Source organism: Trichosurus vulpecula, chromosome 8 (genome assembly GCF_011100635.1).
Source record: "Trichosurus vulpecula isolate mTriVul1 chromosome 8, mTriVul1.pri, whole genome shotgun sequence".
NCBI classification, from domain to species: Eukaryota; Metazoa; Chordata; class Mammalia; order Diprotodontia; family Phalangeridae; genus Trichosurus; species Trichosurus vulpecula.
The window spans coordinates 138199658-138217345 of NC_050580.1; the positions used below are offsets into that span (position 1 = coordinate 138199658).

The 17688-nt window shown below is 37.3% G+C and overlaps 1 protein-coding gene across 1 annotated transcript in view; it reads right to left on the reverse strand.

Moving 5' to 3' along the window:
- ADAMTS17 (ADAM metallopeptidase with thrombospondin type 1 motif 17) overlaps window positions 1–17688 on the reverse strand; it is a 506671-nt gene that overhangs the window by 221131 nt on the left and 267852 nt on the right. The window contains exons 9-10 of the mRNA XM_036736388.1: window positions 14541–14681; window positions 11445–11595 (exon numbers count right to left, since the gene is read on the reverse strand). Of these exons, the coding sequence (XP_036592283.1) occupies window positions 11445–11595; window positions 14541–14681 (292 nt within the window). The remainder of the gene's footprint in view (window positions 1–11444; window positions 11596–14540; window positions 14682–17688) is intronic.

Here is a 17688-nt window from a genome sequence, read left to right on the forward strand (position 1 = left end):
CCAGTTATTGAGTGATCTTGTATTCACTTCACTAGAGTTCTGAGCTCAAAAAAGAGCCCTGTTATATGTGAATTTCGGGTTCTATAAAATTCGTATTCAGTCCTTGAAGATAATTGAATAAAAAGTTTATTTTTAATATTTTTCTTGAGTTTTGTACAGAAGTCATTATTATGTGGGAGCATGCTAGTCTATACTATGCATCTACTTAATGTCAGTGTATCTGGATTAGAGTTTTGATTCAAAACAATAATGAAAGATAATGGTTATGTAAAAACCCTCAAAAATGTGTTGCCGATAAACAAGCCAAAAAGCAGATTAAAAAGAAAAGCCAAGAAATGGATGAAAAAAGATACTAATCCAAATTTTCCACAAATACAACTCCAATTTGAAAGCCTTCCCTTCAGCAGACGCGCCAGCTTGAAAAGCAAATTTGGTTGCTCTGCACGATTTGCTGGAGCTCTCTGCATTCGTGCCCCCGATGCAGAGACTCCGTCTTCACACGCGCTGTGCCGTGAGAGACGAGGGGTCCGGGCACTCTGCTCAGGAAAGAGAGTCAAGAGGTCAAGGACACCAAAAGAGGTCAGCTTACCAAAAAATAAAAAAAAATCTAGATGGCTCTCTGGGATGGAGTCTGCTGTAAACTTTCAAACGCTTTTGGAAAATTGGGACTATCGGCTGCCAAAAGTACAACAGCATCAGGAGAGGATGCAGATGCTTGGAAAGAAGCTGAGAATGAGACAGTCAAGACAGCTCTCAAAACTGGCATCAGTGAGAGTCTACTACTGTACAACATTGTCTGAAAGAGGTTGTGTGTAATTTCAGGTTGAATCTAGTTACCTCAAGTCTTGCCAGATTAACCTAGCTTTTTTCTTTTTTTTTTTTTGCCTGTAAGAAAAAGGGGGCAATTTAACTTGGGGGAAAAATGTCCTGGCAAGACCTAAACAATGATCCTGATTATAACTGATGCAAACCTCAATGAAATCAGGGAAAGGATAAAGATAGACTTATGAATGACAGAATGGCATTGATTAGAATTAAGAAAAATTGAGGATGATACACATAGGCAAATTTACTAAAGTAGGATTGTTTTTTTTTTTTTTTTTTTTTTTTTTGCTGGGGAGAAACCTGGAAAACAGTAATATTGATAGTACTATGGGTGATGATGAATGAAAAATAGAGGTCATATTAAACAAAAGGGCATGGAAAGGAGGAATGGCACAGAGCTCACAGTCTTTTCCACCAATTACCACAGAAAAAGAAACAAATTAAAAAAAATAATAAATGCCACATGTTTAAGGCAGTAATAAAGTAGATGGGAATGAAGAAGATACCCTTCCCTTATTCCTATATTCTATGTTACTTAAAACAATGAATTCCTGCTTTGGTAACTGGATCTTATTTTTTTTTAAACAAAACTAAAAAAGGGAAAATAAAGGATTTAAATCTTCCTTTCAGATCCTTGAAGAAGTCAGATGTCAATCAACTAGTAAGGGTGATCAATACCACTTCTAGTCACTCTTTTCTATGGGGGATTCCCTATATTAAAATGGGTCATATACTTTGAGAAAAAGACTGGGAAAATCTAAGTGACAAGTAGATTGGATAATGTCACGGATTTGTACATCCATACTATGTTGCCTTTTAACTGAAAGCCTCCAAGACCTCTGTTAACAACAACAAAAAGAAACAAACTGACAAAGCACTGTCAGACCTCAAAGCACCCCTTCCATGTCCTTCTTGAATAGTAACATTATGGTTAGAAAATCATGGGAGCGTACATATTTTATGATTTGTGAACCATCTGACATGATTACTGGGTTTAATTAACTCCAGGGAAATGTTTAAAAGTGGCTCTGTTATTTTTAAAAAAGCATGAAAGCAGGGTGAAGATATAATCATAAAAAAAAGATTGAGTAGGCTAATTTCCTAAAGTGTACTTCCTTTTTCTAACAAATATTTACTGTCCAATGTTTATTACTTTTACATTTGGGCTTTTCTTGGGGTAATGCTTTATTGAATTAAAAATACCACATTACCATTGGCTAAAATAAGAGACAGCTATATTTGCCAATAACTTCTGGAAGTGATGCCAACTACACATGCCAATTTTTTTATTTTGGTTCATATTTCTGTAGACAGCTTAGAGACTTACAATACAAGCATTCTGCAGATGAGATGTGAGAGATACAATGGTGTGGGGGAGAAACTAAAGTGTTATAAAAATTAAAACTGACTGTTTGGTGTTAATTTTTTTACATAGTTCAGTGAGTGGCATGAAAATATTTAACCTAGCAGTAAGCTGTCTCACGCCTATTTTCAAGGAACATAGCAAAATTTTTCAAAACTTTTTCCAAATACTTAAATGAAGAAATAGCTTTTATTTTGGATTGGACTTTGAAAAGTTGTTCACTGATCTCTTGCACCAAAAGAATGCACACAAATCTAAGACCAGCTCAGAAAGATTTCTGGATATGATATACTAGCATCAGAAACACTCATAGCAAGTTGGCATTTCCTACTGTGGGTGGCAGATCCAGAAATGCCACTTCCTTATCCTAATAAAAGATGTGAGAATGGTGTAGTGGAAAGAGCACTGCCTGGATCTGAAATAGGAGCACTTAGATCTGAATTCTGGCTCTGCCATTTACTACCTGTGTGAGTTGCAAGTCACTGGGGGCAAATCTCTTTATTTCTCTGGGCTTCAGGTGTCTTATTTTTAAATTGGACAAGATGATCTCAAAGACCCATTCCAGCTTTAAAATCTATGATTCTGTGTGAATGTCAATGGAAGAATCCCAATCATCAGAAAGTGAGTTTCATCTGGAGTTATCTTTAAGACTTTTATATCTCCTCTCCCCATCCTCAAAAATGAATAAAATAACAAAATTACTTCTATAGTAGTCATGGTGGTCTATAGTTACACTAGAAGATCCTGAAAATACAACCTACCCAGATTCTTTTCTCATTGTTTTCATGTTCTGTATTAACTGGTTTCCAAATCCAAAACAAATAAAACAGAAAATGTTAAAACTTATAGTAGATTCCCAGCATCAGCATGTGTTCAACAGTTTTATTCCTCTGGCAGTTTTGAAACCCTGTTATAATTTATTATTATTTTCTTTTTCATAATAGGTTTAAAGTTCCAGAAATTTTTAAGGAAAAAGAAAAAATTCACAAAAAAGCAGTTTCTTCAATAATATTTAGGTTCTATTCCAAAGTAGACTTAAATGACTATAATGTAGAATCAGAAGTCTGGTTTCTCACAAAACCAAGAGTTAAGAGATATATCAATTAAAGCTTTCATTGAATAATTTTTAGTGTAACCTAAAGATCTGAGTATCTTTGAGATGGATCAGAATGCCAGTATCTAAGTTTTGACAAGGAGACTGGTTGGTCTTAATATCAACGATTCTTAACATTTGGGGATTGTGACACTCTTGACTCCTTACTAAAAGTTCTATATGATACCTACATGTACATTTTTGGGGGGAAACTACTGAATTAAAAATAATTTTGAGAATTTTGTTGAGAATTCATATTATACGATGAAATAATTATTTAACTGGGAATCAGTGCCCTGAAGAATTAGTTCCGAAATTTGGACAAAGTTGCCATGTTTTCACACATTTACACATTTAATGTCTCTTCTCATATAACTTGTTCTTTTTATTTATTAAGCATTTAGAGAAAATGGAATTGAATATTAAGGGTACCAACATGTCTGGGTTCGCAGTCAATTAATCGTAAGTTCATCTATTCTTAGTCTTCAAGAGTCCATGCTAATCTTAGCATGAAACCTATTGATAGTTCTTGGTTTATAGGGTACAATAGGTTTATACCACTGGAATTTGGATTTATTCTGGAACCTCTCAGGATGCCCTTGGGTAATATGTGTTAGGTGGTACTGGAAAAAAATCACTCATTTTCTCTTGTGCTCGAGGGAATTGAACATGAAGGCATGCTGATATGGAAGGCATATGAGCAAGTTGGTATCGGGGCCACTTTAATGAAAATCAATTAGATCTAGAAGTTTTCAAGGAACCTATTATTTCTCCGAAGTAGACGTAAGCTCCAGAAGTAGACCCAAGCTCCAGAAGTAGACCCGTGCATGACCATCTAGTCTAAGGTTAGTTCGTGTAGAGAGCTAGGAGACTCAGAATCAGGATGACTGGATTCTGAATCCCACCTTAGACCTCATTAGCTATGTGATGCCTGGTAAATCATTTGACTTCTCTCACCCCCAGTTTCCTCGTCTGTAAAATGGAGCATAAAGTACACTTTACCTCACAGGGTTGTCATGAGGATCAAATGGGAGACTGTGTTAGTGCTTTGCAAACATTGAAGTAGAAAGAAGGAAATGAATATTTAACTCCTGCTATGTCCTGATGGAAGTGGCTGAGTGGCTCAGTGGAAAGAACCCTGGGCCTGGAGTCTGGAAGACCTGATTTCAAAACCTGCCTCAGACACTCACTAGCTGACTGTAGGCAAATCACTTCACCTCTGTTTGCCTTAATGCACTGGAGACAGAAATAGCCAACCATTCCAGTATCTCTCCTATACTGGGTCACAAAGAGTCAGACAAGACTGAATGACTGAGCAACAAGGGCAACGTGTCTAGAGCCTTGAGCTGAGCGCTTCACAATAATTATCTAATTTGGTCCTCACAACAACAGTGAGATCAGTGGTATTGTTATTCTCACTTTACAGATGAGGAAACTGAGGCAAACCAAAGTGAAGAGATTTACCCAAAGGTCACAGAGATATAAATGTTGAGGCTGGATTTGAAAGCATGTATTTCTGACTCCAGGACCATTATTCTACCTAGCTGTCCTATATAAATACTGTTAGTGTTAGCTACTATTGTTGTTATTATTATTATTATTATTATCATTATCAGCAGCCGCAGAAGCAACCATCTTTCAGGATATTTCAAACTCACGTCACTGCTGAAACATCTCTGAAAGCTGGGTAGGGGCCAGAGGTGGCTTTTAGAGTCTTACTCTATTTTTGCTTGCCTGGGTTTTACACTTGCAGGATAAAAAATCCCCAGCTGTAGAGGACCTATTTCTCATGTTCTGTTGGTGATAAGTACAACACAAATAATGAAGGTTAACCAAAATCCAGAAATGTAAAGCCACAAAAAACGAATGAAAAGGGTGTCAATGAAAACCATACAATTCAGAAAATGAAACATTAAATGTTTGGGTTTCATGTAAATTAGCTTATTCCTATTGGTAGTAACCCTTCCCTAAATCAGGAATAATCAAAACATGGTTTACCTCTTCTTCCCTTATTTAAGATTAGCGGGACTATTTTGAGGTCATTAGTGTGAAGAATTCCCTCTCCCATTTTCCTTCCAGACTCCTTCCCTTGACCTCTTATACATTATCTCCTTTGATAATTCTTAATGGAAAGATAACTGGCCTTATAATGAGGACACCTAAGCTCTGTTCTTTCTTCACCACTGAACCGCTGACTAGTTGTTATAACATCAAATGTAAGTCATTTAACTCAGTCTTGCAAATAAGGACTCCCTCACTCCTCTGAGCAAGTAATAATTCACACTGGGCCTGGAGAAGAAAATGCTGATTTCATTCATTTTATTACCTGTGAAACTCTCAAGGAAAGCGTAAGTAGGAAAAAATGTTTTGTTTTTCCTGGTGACCTACATGAATAAATGTTCCTCCTTTTGACTTCCATAGCAACTTACAAAAAGGGAGACTCTTTCTCAATATACACTCAGTATTTTGAGCTCCTTGGAAGAAAGGTGGTAAATGGATTGAAATGATTATTCTCTGTTGACTTCTACTACTATGTTAATGGAAGAGAGAAAAACCATCTAATCTTCTCTCCTTCTCACCTTTCTGTTCCAGTTCCATTCTAGATGAGTATAGCTTCTCCATCCATTCTCTGTCCAACCTATGCTAAACCAAACAGCTTCCTGAGGAGAGAATCATTGTGGTTGTACTGTGAGTAGCTTCCCTTTCTCGGCTCCTGTCTCACATTAGGCCATGACCCATTTGGGGGACTCATCCTATTAGCCTAACATGCACAGACATACCTCACCCCAAGCAAATTTGGGAAATAGGCAAAATTTCTCTTCAGTGATGCTCCCGTTTATCTTCTTCAGGCCCTCACAATCCCGCAGGACCTGCCCCTTGCTTTTATCCATTCTTGCCTTTCCCAGATTGTCTTTTCTGCCTCCCCGCTGCCATTGACTTCCTCAAAAAAACTTACTTGTCCTGTGACTCATTTTATTTTAACATTTATTAAAAGCAGAGAGCCTGCTCTCAAGAACTTTCAGATGAATGAGCAGAAAAGATACACACAAATAACCATTACAAGAGAAAATGTGACCAAGTACAAATGAGAGATCCAGGCAAAGCACTCTGAGGAATGTGAGGTGGGAAAGGTCACTTTCAGCTGGGAGGGTAAAGAAGAGAGCTTCATAATGGAGGTGACACCTGAATTGGGCTTGGAAGGAAGGGAAGATCTTCAGTAAACAAAGATGAGAGGGGGTAGAATCTTTTTCAAGGATAGAGAACAGCATAAAACAAAGCACAGATACGGTAAGACAAAAATGTGGAAAATAGTCTTGTTTATCTGAAACATAAAGTTTGCAAAAAGAAGTAGTGTGAAATAAAGCTGGAAAGGTAGATTAGAATAAGATATTAGGGGCCTTGTGCTTATAGGCACTTTTGCTTTATTTGGTAGGGAATGGAGAGACACTTGAAGGTTTCTGCGATTTGGCAAATCTATCAATTTTCATTATTTTAAAAAATCTTCCTTGGAAATTGCCCAGCTTACTCAGAACTTATTCTTTGCTTAAATCTGGAGTTTACTTCCTGGTGTTTTTGTTTGATCTTTATAAAGAATCAGGCAGTAGTGATGTGATTAAAGTGGTTCCTTGGAAAGCCTAATCAGCCAGTAGTTTAAAAGATGGATTCAAGAGGGAAAAGACTAGAATCAGGAAAACCAGTTAGGAATTTATCTTAGGTGAGGTGAAATTTGATCCTGAACTAACGTGGTTAGAATGGAAGTAAAAAAGAGGGAATAGATGGAGGATACATTGGGAGAGCAATACTGGCAGAAAAAGATGGAGAGGAAAGAGAGAGGAACAGAGAATCTTCAAAGATAGTTTGAGGTTGCATGGCCAGGTAACTAGATGCAGTCATAGAATCATCAATTTAAAGGTGTAAGGGACATAAAACGTCACAGAGGTACCAAAAACAGAAAGAGGAATGTTAGAGGGAAGGTCAGGTTTTGTGAGGGAAGTTCAGGTTTGGACACATTGAATTCGAGGTATAGGTAGGCCATTTAGGTATCCAGCAGTTGGGAATAGCAGGTCTGACTTCAAGGGAAAGGTCATAGGTAGAAGTAGAGAGTCAGGAGTCCTCTGCAAAGAGGTAAACATTGAAGTCACGGGAGTATATCAAATGTCCAAAGGAGAATAATAGAGAGACAAAAGAGAAGGCAGTGTCAAGGACAGGACCATAGAGACTACCTATGTTTAAGGGTGAGAGAATGTGGAACCAACAAATAAGACAGAAAAAGAATAATTAGAAGGGTAGAAGGAAAATCATGAGTAGTAGTAGGTATGTATCACAGGTATCACAAGTACTGTCACAGAAGACAAGGGAGAAGGAAATGAGAAGGAAGAATTGTCAATAAGAATAAATCACTTTTTATGTATACCACTTTAAGGTTTATAGATTATTTCTCTCACAAAAGACCTACGAAGCAGGTGGGGAAAGGGGGAGAAAACAGGCATTTATTAAGTGCCTATTGTGTACTTAAACACTTTACAAATATTATCTCATTTAATACTCACGACAACTCTTTGAGATAGGTGCTATGATCCCGATTTCACAACTGAGGAAACTGAGGAAGTCAGAGATTAAGTAACTCGCCCAGGATTAATTGATCAATGAATTGATAAGCAATTATTAAGTGTCTACTTAGCTAGTCACATAGCTAGTATTTGAGGCCAGATTTGAACACAGGTCTTCATGACTCCAAGGCCAGGACACTATCCACTGAACCACCTAACTGCCTGTAGAGTACCTTGTAGTCTAGGTAGTACAAGTATTATGACTCCAATTTTAAAGATGAGAAAACTGAGGTTCAGGAAGACAAGTGACTTGTCCAAGGTCACACAACTAGAAATGGGAGAAAAAGGACTGAAACTTAGATACTGACTCTGAATCTAGTGTTTTACCCCCTGTACTGCGATGCTGCCTGAATTGTATATGCTGCAGGGAACTCCAGAAAAACAAAGACCTTTTTTTTAAGGTCATTAGATTCAGTGATAAGAAGCATCGGCAAATGTGTTTTGAAGAACATTCATCGGAGTGCTTTGAAAAATCATAAAACGAGTTTCGTCAAGATGGCTGAGTGATGCCCTTCATCACTTCAAAACAGGAAGAAATGTGCCAAAAAGTACAAGTACAGATAATAACAGAGAAAAAAGGAAAGAAATCCTCAAAAGAAAACTCTACAAAAACAAGTAGAAAGATTGAAAAGATGAGTAAAAGCAAAAAAAGACTTTTTAAAGCAATGAAGGAATATTATGGGTCAAAAGAAAATAAGGAGAAATGTAAAATAACTCAAGTAGCTATAAGAAAGTGAGTAGAGAACAGCTTCAGGAGAGTGGTAGAAAAGAAATATGTTACAGGAAGAGTGGAAGATTGAATGGATGCTGAAGAGGTAAAGGCAAAAAGTCTCAGAATTTGGCAATGAAAAGAGGAAGGGAGAAAGAATGATAGTTTACATTAATAGCAGGGTTGAAAGCAGATTTTTGCTTTTTGGATAGGGAGACCTGAACATTTTTGATGGGTAAGAGGAAATAAAACTAGAAAGAAAAAGAACGAAGGGAGCAAGGTCATGGAAGGGATGAGAAGGGGGAGGTTCAAGGGAATATACTTGTAGATGATTAGATTTGGAAGAGAGGAGAGCCATTTCTTCCTCTTGGATTGGGTGATGGGATGTAGAAAAGATAAATGAGGACAGTGAGAAATTTATAAGCGTACATGAGGCAAGATGAGGAAGTTTATATTAGATGAAATGAGATGATGCTACATAGGAAGTATGTCATGTTTGAAGTCAGTCATACCCTGTAGGTCTTTGATTAAAAAAAAGAGAGAGAGTAAGCTAGTTGGGAACTGGTCATTCTAGTTGTGAGTTGGCCTTATGGTGGAAGCAATTCTAGCCAAGGACCTGAAAAGTAATTGCTTAGGAAGGGAAGGAAAAACGCCACTCTCCTCCCCTAGCATTGACCATAGAATGACTTTGTGAACTTTGGGAGATTTTGAACTTTCCAAAAGAGTAATGGCTAGTGATAGCATCTGCAGTAGAAACTGAGAAAAAACTAGATACTTTGAGGAAAGTTTCAGGACTCTACAAGGAGCCCAGTAGAAAGCTCCACCATACATAAAGGGATATTTAAGAGGGCCCCACGAGACAGAGAAAAGGACTTCCAGCAACCAGGAGCTATGAGTTATCCCTTTGACACATGAGTTCTCTAAGTTTGAGCCCATTTCCCCAGACTCTTTATGTACTTGTGGGAGAGTATTTTCCCATTTGTAGATGTTTTATACCAATTATTCTTTCATACACTTTTCTAAAATTATAGTATATTATATATTATTCTAATTATATCTGGATGGCTAATTGATATCTACTTAATAATCAAAAGGGAACACACCTGTGGGGGCTTATAAATAATAATATCAAGGAAACCACCCACAACTGCTTAAGGTTATCTCCTAAGAACACTGAAGAAAGAAGTGTTATATGTGCTCTGGAGACCTACCTGCTAATCTAAGTGTGATTTGAGGGAGTAATCTCCTGATTATGTGCAATAATAAAGTGTTAAATGTTAAAATTAGTTTCTACAGGGCTCTTAATTGCCATGCGCAAAAGAAATGAATATTACCAGGAATTCCAGACACCCAGAAAGGCAAAAGAATAGATGGTTTTGGGCAAAGAACTCTTATTCCCCTTCAAGCCACATTATGATGTTGGTCACCTGTTCTGTCTCCATATAAAACCCATTCTGTGAAAAAGATATCTACTATGTGACTATATGGCCTAGACAAAACAAAGATTATCTTTTTCCAGTGATATAGGAGAAGCAAGATAATTTAGTGGATAGAGACAGGAAGGCCTGGGTTGAAGTTCTGTCTCTGACACATACCAGCTGTGAGCCTCTGGGTATACACACTCTCTAAGAATAAGTAAGCTGCAGAGAAGTTTCTGAAATACTTTGGTACAGGAAGATTCCTTAGCAGGCATTGCCTACACCAATAAAATCATAGGGACTGTCAAAAAAAGATTTGGAAGATTCTTTTACAATAGAGCACTTCCTATGTAGCTGGGAAGGGGACAATTTGGTTCAACATAGAATGAGAAAGGTAAGAGAGAGGCCACCAACATGGGTACACTTGGACCTCTGCGATCTTGAGTTAGAAGTCCCCTGTTTCATTCCTGCCTCTGACAGTTATTATTTCCTCTACCTTTTGGTGTCACTTAACCCTTCTGAAACTCATTTCCTTATTTATAAATGTAAAGAACAATACTTGTTCTGCGTACTTCACTTGGGATATTTTGATGATCAAATAGGTTAACTTATATACAGTACTTTTTAAGCTATACAAAAATGGCAGGTTTTTTTTACATTAGAAAAACAAAAAAGAAGTCTTCTTACACACAATGGTTAAAATCTCTGCAGATTTTGTGCAGCAAAACATACACAAATTACAAAGGGTAAGGGTTGAATTATGAGCTTCATTAGAGACTAGAGAAGCCCCATTTGATAAAATCATTAATCCACTCAAGTATCAAGTTTATCTTGTTTATTTGGTCCTCTCAGTAGCCACCAGAATGTCAAATGGCCCTACATGTTAGGTTTTGCCTCTTAGTTAGCTTATAATAATATGTTACTTTGCCAAATTCATTCTATGAAGAGCTTATTAGATGTTTGCTAAGTGGTTGAATAACTATAACCCAGAAGTATTTAATAACTTTAAAGGTAACAGAGTGCAGAAACCTTATCTGAGAGCCAAAGAAGACAGTTTAAATATTTATTTTCTCCAGTCACCTATTTCATTATATTTTAAGTTCCTTGAGGGCAGGGACTATCTTGCCTCTTTTTGTATTCCCAGTACTTAGGACAGTGCCTGGCACATAGTAGACACTTAATAAATATTTATTGGTTGATTTATTCACTAAATTTAAATATAAAATTTAGGTAATTGCATTTAGAGAGCAATAATGTTGCAAAGCCTTCTCCTACTCCGTGCAATGTGGTGATGCCATACTGAATGTGCATGCAAGCTCGCATGTTAGATGATCTGTAAGTGAAATAGGACCAGTCGTCCTGCGGATTTGTTTTTTATTCCTTCCTGAGCTTTTCACTCAGGTTGTGTCCCCAGGGTAGCACTTACCTCCATGTTCTTACAGAAAGTTGCATTGGTTCCAAAGAGGATCTGGCACTGTTCCTCTGCACTGTAGTGCATGCCAGGGAGTTTGTGAGGAAGTCGTACAGCATACTGACTTCTGGGATCTGTTACTAGCAAACACATGCTGACTTTTGACCTGAAACATTAAAGAATTAACCCAATATAAAGATACATATGTAAAAAATAAATTCTATGTATTCTGTAAATATATATGTGACTATGTTTTATATATATGACTATATTACATAGGCATATATTTTTGTGGTTTCTTTTTCTCCGTTTTATTTCCTTTGAAATTGAGAAAAAACACATTTCCAAATACTTTCTCCCAAAGGGATGCAGGTACAGGGATATATTCTTTTCACTGACCAGGCTCATTTAGTTCTATTTCTTTCCTATACTGTAAAAAAAGTTGATCTTCTCCCTTGAAATCCATGGGATCTTAGTGGCTATGAAGAGGATCAGAGGATGAAGCAAATAAAATTCATTTCCTTTTCACTGGGAGGTGGATAGCTCTTTTTTTTTTAAATAAAGGAAACATTTCAAATAGACTACTCTTCTAAATTTTTCTTTTTAACAGTAGACATTAAGCAAGTTCTTACTGTGGGCAAAGTACAAGTGGAGACTGAGTTTGAGCAGTGTATTTTTGGTCTTTGAAAAAAATCAATACAAAGTGATATGTTCATTTAATGGCAATTTAGTCAATTCTATTCCCAGAGGTAATTCTGTTAACACAGTTGGTAGCACCATAAGGTAAGCTAACTATATAGATAGGACAATGCTTTCTGTTGCAGTTGGAAAATAGTTAGGTAGGATATTTTGCAAAGAACTTCATGGGTTTTACCTGATTGAAAATGTAAGTAGATGAAAAATGAAATGGGCAGAGCCAAATATTTATACATCATTTATACAATCGACAACATTGTAAGAATAATAAGCAACTTGGAAAGTTTAAAGAATGGTGATCAATACAATGATCATTCCTGATCGCAGAGGAAGAACTGATAATGAAACATGGTATTAGTGATAGAGAGGTGATGGATTTAGGATGCAGAAGGAGACATATATATTTTTGTGTACAGCCATTGAGGGAATTTGTTTTGCTTGATTATGTGTATTCGTTACAAGGAATTTGTTTGCCTTTTCTCTTTCAATGTGTTGGGTGGGGAGGTATTGGAGGGAAAGGAAATAGGTTTCTGTTCATACTTTTTTTAATAGAGAGGTAGGGGGCAGAAGTGTGCTGGAGTCAGTTCATACTGGTTCGCAAGAGCTAATTGTTAAATTTTCAGCATGAGCATTATCCCCTGGAAATTGGCAAACACTACCAATAGGGGCTTGATTTATTGTTCTATCGATTGTCTAGATTTTAGTGTTGGAGAAAAAGTTGATGAAGTAGATTAAACCTAGAAGTGTCTCATGTATACATTGTGCTTCCCCCCCTCCGCCCCCCGCCCCGCCACCACCACCACTGCAGCTTGTTTTTAAATATCTACCTACATATCCCTGGTGGAGGGTGGTGCTATAGATGTGAAGAGTCACATGCACTTTCAGATGAGGTCACTGTATTACTACTTTTACTTAATTGTTATACTTTGTTGCAAGAAAATTCTAACAAAGTGGGGCTAATCTGTTAATTTTTGTAATGTAAAAACAAAACATGTTAATAAAACTTAAAGTTTAAAAAAAGTCTGTGAGATTTTTTTCTGTTTCCAACAAGGAAACAAAAACAAAATTTCAGTGACATGAAATAGGACTTTAAAAAGAGAAATCACCATCAACTGATTCCTAAGGCCAAGGCAATGAAAACAAACTTCTTAAGATACTTCAAGGAAAAAAAAATCTGCAGGCACACAGATGTGCCCACACACTCTCTCTCTCTGAAAGTACCCTTACATTGCCAAGCCCGATATCATAAAATAGCATAAATTAACTAAAGAGGCAAGTGATTGTCATCCAGCCTTACATGAAATGTTCGAGTGTCTTTGAAATGCCTATGATTTTTTTAATAGTCTATCCTAACAGCTGCATAGCAGTAAAATATATCATGTTAAGAATAACATCATTGATCATATGTGTTTGCCACCTTCTTAATCTCCTTATGGCTGGAAGTGAGAACTTCCTTCACTGACAGGAGAAACATCAAGATTGATAAGGACAGTGTTGAAAACCACAAGACTGGGTCTTAAAGTACTAAATTTACTATGTGTTTATTGGTGGGTTCCTTGTGACATTTCTATGCTTGATTTTCCCTGTTTATGAAAAAGGGATATGAACTGCCTCCCTGATTGTAAGAATAAATAAGATCCAATTGTGACCCTCCTGAGCCAAAGAAGGGTGGTACCAAAGCACATGCTGTTATCTATCTTATTAAGTCAAGCTAAACCAGAAATCACCACATTTCTGGAACGTGTTTCAGAATGAGGGTTTGTGGGAACCAGGATACCAACATGAAAATATGCATTATATCATAAGGAGGTTGTCATGGCTTCTTCCCATGGCAAATTCTTCAAAGGAAAGCCAAGAATGAAAATAGTCTTGTCTCCTTTCTGAACAGTGGAATCAGAGTAAACTTCATATCTTATGTTCCACTGAAGGGAGGTAGTAAGTGCACTGTAGTTTACAACTACAATCCCTTTGAAATTGATATTAAATGCAGGTATGGAAGCTTTAGGGTAGAAATGGGCTATCTCTTGTTTGTTGACATCGCAAAGTTACTTAGCTACTCATTATTCTGGATTTGTATGTTTTTAAAACACAGTTGGGACGGGAGTTTTTTAAATACAGTATCATTAGGCTGAAATTTTCAGTCAGTGGGTGTTTTGGTGCTCATGAGCTAGGTCCTAGGAATATATGTACTTTTGAGATAATAAGCTGTCTAGTTGTCTGCAAAATGTTTTCCTCTGTCAAAGATATGAAAATATGAAACAGCTCTTCAGAGTGAGATGTATCTCAACTTTTCAGGAAGTCAATTCTCATGTTCTTTCCTTCTTTCTATAATCTGGCTAAAGATTAGCTTTGGGGTACAACTTCTTTGTTTTTAGAAATATCTTGTGTCTTCAGTGTTATCTGTGAAGGGCTTACTTGAGGAAGTTTTCAAGGTCATCTCGACTGCAGGAAGACCATGAAAGGTCACTGGGGTTCCTGCCTTTCACCCACTCTCCAGACATTATATGAGATCTCCCCGCACAGGATAAATGGTCATCATCATGGCTCATTCCCATGCTATTCAAAGAGAAAGAGAAAGACACGAGCACAATATTTAAAATTCAGATGGCATTTAATAATAAATTATATAAATAATCTTTTCAAAAAGATAGTTTTATGTTTCAGTAAATCAGCTTAAGACCCCCATAAAGTGGTGGCCATAACCTTATGGAGGAATCAATATTGTTATCACATTCTTATTCCCAGGATGGTTAAAGATGATTGGCTATGATAGAATCTTGCATGTCACAAACTCCAGGCTTCAGAGGGCTAGATAAAGCTATATTCATGTTCATGTAACTCCTGTTTCAAAGCCCATTAGCATGGAGCTTTATTGTTGCAGATACTACCCTGACTAAGGGAGAGGGAGCTGGAGAGAAATGACAGCTTCAGTTCTCAACCAGTCCCCTTTTGGGGACTCATCATTTTGGTGCTCCTGTTAACTTTCGAAGGAATTGACTAATAATAACAAAATTTGTAAAGTTGAGATACTTTAAATTTGGTTTGGTACATCATCTTGAAATAGAGTTATGTTAAAGTTTTCAAATGGAATGTCTACTGTAAATTTTAATTGGTTTTACTGAAATGTGGTCAGTATGTAGAGGTTACAGAGATAAAAAGCCTTGATAATGAAGCAGTCCGCAACCTCGAACTAAATAATGTACTGTTTTTTAGCATTTACACAAGGCATACTAAACCATATTGTTACAGACTTTAGTTGATTGCCCATTTACATTACAATATACTTGCAGATATTATGTTGATCATCCTAAGTAAGGTCTACAGTTCATAAGTTCACTAATTTATCCATCATGAATAAATAACTTGGGTTTCTACTTCACTCTTATCTGGATAGACCTAATTTTAGAAAATTCAATGCCTTCTTGAGTCCCTGAAATATAACATTTTAAAATGGAAAGAAGAAAAGCCCTTATTAAAAGAGAAGGGGGAGGGGGAGAAAGACTATTGAGCCTTTTATTCTAAACCAAAAGTTTTGTTTTGTTTCTCATCATCACCAAGAACAAACTAGATAGAAGAACAATTTTGTTACTGTCCTCTAAAGGAAGTCTTCTGTTCAGACTTATACTGCTAGCCTAACTGATGTAGAATATTTGACACTTAAATTTCTTGATTAATGTAAAACTCTTTTCACCTGATAAATGTTTGCCATTCAAAGCAAAAGAGTTAAATTTAAGGCTTAAAAACTAGTTCATACTGCTTTATTTTAAGGGGGGAAAATTCAATTAAAAATCTGCATTTTTGTTTAATAGACATTATAGCAAGACACTTCAAATTATCGTCAAGCTTTATGTCAGTAACTCTATGCCTTCAGGTCAGAATTTATAAAATTTTCTTCCTTACTACGGACAGTTTCTTCTGGATCTACAAACAACTCTTAACTCAGCTCAAAAAGAACAAAAACAAAAACACCAAACCCAAAACCTTCTAAACTTTGTAGACAATTGTAAGAAATGGGAGGAGGAGTTTTGTTTCCACAGAACTAAAGGTGTGCTTCCCCGCCCTCCCCCACCGCAGCTTTAGCAGAAACCAGGCCTCAAGGTTGGTCAGGTGAGAGGTCAAAGGCTTGTACGCATGCCATGCGCTTGCTTTTTGAGAAGGCAGTCAGGGGAATTAGAGGGGCCAAACCCCTTGAACCAGTTCAAGCTTATCTAGGGTCTGGTCTTGGTCAAGAATCCAGGCCTACTGATTTGCATAATTTGCATATGTTAAAGAGGGAAAGTAGGGGAAGTAAAAGAATATAGTTTAATCCTAAACTAAGACAAGGAAAATCTAATTAACTTCACTTTTGCTTCTGTATCCTTATTATCCTACCTGTATAAACTCTATAACCTAGGAAAACTATGTAAAAAATAAAGATTGTAAACTAACTGTAACTCTAGCAGTAGTGGAGGGAATGGTTACCCCTGCTCCTGCAGCTGTATCAGCGTGAGTGTTCCAGAGAGCATTACACCTGCTCCCTTGAGGAATGTAATAAAATGCCTTCCTCTGCTCACTCTGGTCTTGAGTTCTTTGGGTGAGAATGGGCAAATCACATGGATCTTCCTAAGATCAAGTGAAGGGAAGCAACAGGCAGTGGAAGCTCATCCTGGGCTTACTCCTGGATTTTGCCTTAGGGTGTCTTGTGATTCCCACTGTGGTGTTAAGAGGGCTACCAATCCTGATTCCCTTGGGGAACCCTGTGGTCTGCACAGCCTTCTTAAGGGGACATCACTTGAAGGGGACATCACTTGGGACTTCCGGCCCCGTCTCGGGAGCCTTGTGATCTTACTGCCATTCTAAAGGTGCCATCACTTGGGTCCTCCTTAGGGTCTGACCCCTAGGAGGCCCTGTGATCCCCACAGATTAAGGGGGGGGAGCCTACCACTTGGTCTTCCTCTGGGAGTCCTGTGGTCTGTACAGCCTTCCCTAGGGATTATCACAGGGTTCTTCCTCAGGACTTTGGCCCTGCCTAGGAAGTCCAGTGATCCCCAAAGCTGCATTTTCTCACAATTTGGGGAAGTCCAGTGATCCCCAAAACCACGTTTCTCACACAAGCAACTTTACTTAAGAAAGAAAGTGAATAAAGTAAGAAGTTGATTTAGGCCATAAAAACAGTGTGTCCCATACTCTTCTTTCCTCCTCTGAGTTTTAGGAAATATCTCCTATTTGCCTCAGAAAGATGAGGAGTCATCACATGGTCAGGAGGGTGGGAAAAGCTAGTTTTTGGTTTAGAAACCATAAGAAAGGGTCAGATTAGGCACTGGAGGAATGTGATTTACACGCATACACACAGATACATAGGGGAACATTATATTATAACTATTAACATTTTTTCCTTTGGTGGTCAAATTTCTAATAAAATGAGAGTAGACTTCAGTGACTGCTGAAGTTTCTTAATGTGGGCATCTAGTATTGCCAGAATATTCAAACCAAAGACCTAAAGATAACGACTCAAAGAAGCAACTGACATTTATAAAGGCATCATTTTTTATGTACTACAGCCTCCGTGATTACATACGCCTGA